Source organism: Lissotriton helveticus, chromosome 2_1 (genome assembly GCF_964261635.1).
Source record: "Lissotriton helveticus chromosome 2_1, aLisHel1.1, whole genome shotgun sequence".
In the NCBI taxonomy this organism is placed as follows: Eukaryota; Metazoa; Chordata; class Amphibia; order Caudata; family Salamandridae; genus Lissotriton; species Lissotriton helveticus.
In genome coordinates, this window is record NC_136059.1 from 1,223,478,691 (window position 1) to 1,223,484,690 (window position 6,000).

Sequence of the window (6,000 nt, forward strand, 5' to 3'; positions counted from 1 at the left end):
TTGGGACCAGTTCTGTAAATGACCAGGTACTCCCAAGTACTGATTACCTGCACCTATTTCATTTGAAAGGCAGAGTACCAGGACTGCTCAGAAGTGGGGCAGTAATTTTAATTTTAATGACAGAGTACACTACTGCCACTTCTCTGTATAAAACAGGCACACTGGGACAGTGAGTACATGAACATCTATATTTCCATTTGAAGCACAAATTAAGAGACACGGTAATGATGGATGCGTAAACCACCCAATTTTAAATGTCCTTCATAGTGGGCATAGAGGGTGCTCCTTTATCATCTTATTACCTGTGCACAAAAGAATGGGAAATAACCTGCACGTACGGATTTTGAGCCTCTTTTGTGTGCAGTGTTACCCCTAGGACTCTGGTTTACACCAACAATCCCCACCAGGTGGGACCAGGCAGAATGAGCATATATTGTGTAGACGTCCCAAAGGCACTAGTGGCAAAATAAGCACAAACAGAACTTCTGCCTGCTTTAACACTAGTTCTAGATCTAAATTTGTATGTTAGTCTTCCTTGCTCCCTGGTCACCACTGAGACCATTGAAACCCAGATTATGACTTCATGGAAAAACCTGGTGATATGTGAATGCTGAAAACATCTCAGAAAGAGACAAAACATGTGGAAATCCATGTGCCTGTCTCTTTTGCATGTTATGCCTCATTCTGAGCAACAAAGGTTGTAGTAATGCAGTAATACCACACCAAGAAAAACCTGAATCCCGCTGCATTGGAAATTCCCCCAGGAGCATAGCCATGCAGGTAATAAGGGAGATCCAGCCAGACCCCAGATCAGACTCAATAATAGCTGGATCTGGGATCTAGCTGGAACCGGCTCTAGTGCAATATGCTGAATTTGTCCCGATGTAATATGCCAGTCCCGGGGCTCATTCAGTAGTGTCCGCAAGTTGTCAGCTGTCATTTCTGGCAGCAAACTCCAAGGAGTGATGAGGTTTCTTATTTTCACTTTCAGCTTAGCCCAACACTAAAATCTCACTTAAGGAGCCTTCAGCCCTACTTTTGCTGTAGTCTTATCCTTGCTGAGGAATATCTGGAGCCTAACAGCCACGTGTAAACACAATGGAGGGAAACAAAGGCATTCAGTTGGTTAAGACTTCACAAGTTCCTAAGAGAAACTTTGATTCTGAGGCAGAGGCAGTTTTTTTTACTTTCTTCTGCCCCTGTATGTAAGAGGTATTCATACACTGCAAGAATGTGAGATGTATCTGTCTGTATGAGTAATTACATTAATAGCGATTAAAATACCACTTACCTTATTATTTATTTTATTTTATAATAATATTCATCCATATTTAGGTGGTCAGAGCACTTTATATTACACACGCATTGTTAGACCTGACATCCTTGGCGTGGTTTCCCCTGTCTTTTTGCCTCTACCTCCTATATTTTTTTATGTTATTCTGGACTTCGTTTTTGCTGGTGTATGTACTCTGGGCACTGTACCACTGCTGGTCAGTGCTAAAGTGCAAGTGCTCCCTGTGTATATTGTGATTCTAATTGGTATTCCATGATTGGCATATTTGATTTACTAGTAAGTTCCTAGTAACGCGCACTGTGTGTGATCATGGCCTGTAAATCAAATGCTACTAGTAGGCCAACAGCACTGGTTGTGCCACCCACATGAGTAGCCCTGTAAACATGTGTTAGGCCTAAGATTTCTGTGTCTGTGAGTGCAATTTTAAACTGCCATGTCGACCTGGCAAGTGCAGCCACTTGCCAGGCCCAAAGCTTCCCTTTTACTACATGTAAGGCATCCCTAAGGTAAGCCCAAGGTACCCCTATGGGCAGGGTGCAGTGTATGTGAAATGTAGGACATGTACTGGTGTGTTTTATCATGTCCTGATAGGGAAGTACTGCCAGTTTCGTTGTTCACTATTGCAAGGACTAGCTAACCCATAGACTGTCATTGGAGCTGCATTGTAACATTTTACAAGTGTAACTTTCAATTGGGAACAACTAGAGATTTGGAGTGTGGGCTCTCTGGGCTTAGAATTTAAAAATACATCTTTTAGTGAAGGTTTTTTAAATTGTGTGTTATAAAAAATTCCACTTTTAGAAAGTGAGCATTTTCTTATTTATACATCCTGTGCTTCTGCCTGCCTGTGGAATCAATGCCTGGTTAAGACTGAAAGGGGCCTGTTTATGCATTCACCTTAGACAGTCATACAAAGGGAGTTGAGCTGTGCCCTGCATATCCTGATTGCCCATCATCGGCTGATGGGCCTTCCTGAGCTAGAGTGGTGTGAGGAGTTGTCACTGACACCTGAATAGGGCCGTTCCTGGCCTCTCACAATGCTGTCTCCACCCCCCTGGAGTGTGTCTGGAGCCAAGAGAGAACAGGGCAAGAACGTATGCACTGCAAAGACCATCATTTGAAGAAGGCCTACTTCAAAGGCCAAAAGGGGTATAAGTATTGGACCTGAAACTCCAGACTTGTAAAACACTTCTGAATCGAGAGCAGATTCTGCTAAGAAGGGCTGAAGAGCTGTAATGAACAGTACTGCCACTTTGCTGTGTGTTGCTTTGCAGGGTTGGCCTGCAGTTGCTGCTTCTGTCTTGGAGAGGAAAATGACTGGACTATATTGTGCATCCTGCTCGAGAAGTTTCTCCAAGGGCTTGTGTGCGCGTGCTTCCCGTTAAGAACTCACAGGGTCATCAAAGGCTTCACCTGCAGCATCCCTGAACTCGGCTGCTGGGAGTTCTGACCTGCCAAGTGGTACCAATTTGAGTTCTGGGCCCTTGGAGGTGGTTCCTGCGGCTAAATACTTCAAAACCGATGCTACTGTGCTATTTACATAAATTACAAATCTGTGATTCGCTTGTTATCCTTTGTACTTTGTTGCAGGCAAATTAACCTTCTATGCTACTTTATGATAAGTCATCACTGATTAGAGAAAACAGAGCTCTTTCTAACAAGTGCATTAACCACCACAGTTATCAACCGTCATTTTTCCCCCCAGAATATTGCTGGGCACAAAACGACCCCCGCAGCAGATGCCTTAACCTTTTAAGATATTTTAAAATGCAGCCTGTTTGTGATCGATTATGTAAGCCAAAGCAGATTTACTGTCACATTTGTCCTTGTTGTCAATTTCTTTGCAGCAATATTTTTAATATTAAACATATTTTTTTTACATTTCAAGCTCTGGGAGTAGCTATTAATGGTGCAGAAAGTGTAGTGGTCCAGATATTGCATGGACCATTACACCTAATCTGTGGCTGCCTTTACTATTCAACAGGAAGTTGTGGTACCATTTTACTTGCTCGCATTAGAACCCAGGCACCTTTGCTATGTCCCTGAATCCGGGAGTGGTATTAATACATCATTTTACTGAGGAAGTCAGAATGAGACCTAAAGGGTGTATTTACTAAAAACAGGCACACATAGCGCAGCAACCAAAGTTGTTGCTCTGCATGGCGTGAGAGTTAGAGAGCACTAAAGAGCAGTGTCCACTAAAATATGGCACTGGCCTGTTCGCTCTGTAGTACTGGTACACAATTTGGCTGCCTAGAGCCACGCGCACACCTTTGCACCATAGAGCATGGGTGATGTGTGATGCCTAGCATGGGTTTTGTATTGGAGGGTTACCTTCCAGCGCATAATACTATATGTATAGACACACTTTAAAACACATACAAAGCTGGAAAAGTTTTGGGGGGAAAAAAGCATTTTTCCAAGTTTACACCACGCTCAGAAAGCTGTTTTTTGGTGCAAAACTCTTGCTTACCATTGTTAATGGATATGACTTTTCGTCAACCCCTGATGAGTGGTTGCAGGGAAATGTACCACGCATGTCACGACCCCCTGATGCACATGTTTGAAGGCAACCTTTTTTGTGAGCGTAAAATATATGACACACTGCTGACACTGATAAGCTAAGAAACAATTCAATGTGGTACAATCTGAACACATTCTTTTTCGTACGTCATACGTCACATACAGCAATACTGCATAATTAATTCCGTTCTTGGAAAAAAAGCTTTACTTAATGAACAGCACAGGGGTTGCTAGCCAGCCTTGTCTCAGAAAAAGCCACATACCTTGTTCCAGTGCCATCGCTTCTCCCGTGGAAAATGCAGGTGCACTGCGAAGGGCAAAAGCAGTGCAGTTTTTCGCACACATTGAAGAATATATAAAAATAAAAGAGCGATTTCATGGCTCCCTTGCAATAAAATGTTAATTTCTTTCAGGCTCTACGTCCCCGGAGTTGGCGCGCGTTGGTTCGGCAAGTAGCCCTGACATCCATTTAGTAATAGCAGATTATAGAGGATTAACCGAGATCTGTAGTTACTTAACCTTCAAGCGCATTCTTCGGAGAAACCGGTGAAGCAGCCTCGACTGCGTTTTCTCAGTAAATAAAACGGGATGTAAAATAAAATCTCTGACTTGTGGACAAACTAAGGAAGGCAGAGTAAAGTTTTCATTCATCCCCCTTGTGCCTCCTCAAACGTGCAACATACAGAGCTTTTTATTAAGACTGTTATAAAAGGCTAGTAAAGCCCCCGTAAACATTTAACAGTAAAACAAAATACTGAAAAATGTCAACTAGATCAACCGGACAATGTAGCCATCAGTTTGATAACTTCCACTGCAGAGATTAAGTATTTTATAAAAACGTACCTCTCTTTGTTGATTAAAATTGAAAACATCGTTAGTTTGCTGCCACCTTGTGGTTGCTTTATGGTAAAACAATTCATAATGTATGTCTTCGGGGAAGGGTTATCAGGCCTGTGATTAGACCTCGTAAAATTGATCCGAACAGCTCATCTTAGGTTTACAATACAGACGGTGGGCCTGAGAGGTGCATATTATAGCCAGATCCTTCCTGGTTGGTTATCAGTTCAAAGCCCTAGCGTGCACGGGAGTCACGCTAGCTCTAGTGACGTCGCTTGTCTCCACGGCAGCCCTTTCTCGGTGTTTGCAAATCTGTCTTAATTCAACCGTACCTTCTTTAGAGCTTGTCACACTATGACAGACGCACGTGCACAAGCCGACGGATTTTGTGTATGGTTTGACTCATGAGGAAGTAGTTGTGATGAGCAGTGTAAGTTTACGTTGTGAGAGCATAATTTGTTCTAGATCCAGTGTTGTGCATGAATCCTGCATGACTGTGTGGATGGGAGCTATGCTGTGTTAGGGGTGGGCGACATGGACTGTCCTTATCCTCTTTAGGACTCCTAGTCTGGGATCCCTGTCAGTCAGTATGCTGGATGGTGTTAGGGCTGGGTTGCCTGTGTGTTCTGTGGCTTTGATGTGTGGCTGGGTTGTCTGCTGTCTTTCTAGGTCTTGAAGTGGTTGGTCTTTGTTACTGACGAGATTGGATGCATGCTGGGATGTCTGAGTAGACTATGTGACTTAAAAGTTAGTGGAGTTTTTAATATTTCCTTCTTCCTTTTTTTAAAGTATTTTTATAGCACGGACCTAGCCTTGAGGCCAGCAGAGCGCATTACATATAACCTAAGTGACAAAGAATAATTGAAAGAAACTCCAAAGTCAGAAAGAAGGAGAGATACAGAGGGACAGTTAAAAAGGAGAAATAGTTGAAGAAGTGGATTATCAGATCCTAATGGAGCGTAGGGGGAACAGGATTCAGTTCAATGTGATCAAGAATGGAGTTCTGTAATCTTGAAGCTGGGCATGAGAATGGTTGTTTTAATGTGTTGCCTTTTCAGATTTTAGGGATTTCATGAACTAGACAACTTCTATGACTCTGTTTTCGTTGACCACCTGTGGATTGGAGGCTGTTTTTGAAGTGAAATGGTAGGTCAGTGTGGCTCACTCTATAAGCCACACTATATATTATGAATTAAAATATATCTTTCAATCAATCAATCAAGCCTATGTTAAGCACGTCTACTGGCCCGTAAGGGTCTCAAGGCGCTGGGAGTTGGGGGGGGGGGGGGGTGCAGGTTCTGGTCCATCAAGGAGGGGGTCCGTCGAAGAGCCAGGTCTTGAGGTCT

The 6,000-nt window shown here is 43.0% G+C and overlaps 1 protein-coding gene across 1 annotated transcript in view; it reads right to left on the reverse strand.

Moving 5' to 3' along the window:
* Positions 1-4,196, reverse strand: part of LRIT3 (leucine rich repeat, Ig-like and transmembrane domains 3) — a 134,872-nt gene extending 130,676 nt beyond the window's left edge. Inside the window, exon 1 of the mRNA XM_078677483.1 lies at positions 4,081-4,196. Within this exon, the coding sequence (XP_078533609.1) occupies positions 4,081-4,196 (116 nt within the window). The remainder of the gene's footprint in view (positions 1-4,080) is intronic.
* Between the last annotated feature and the right edge of the window lie 1,804 nt (positions 4,197-6,000).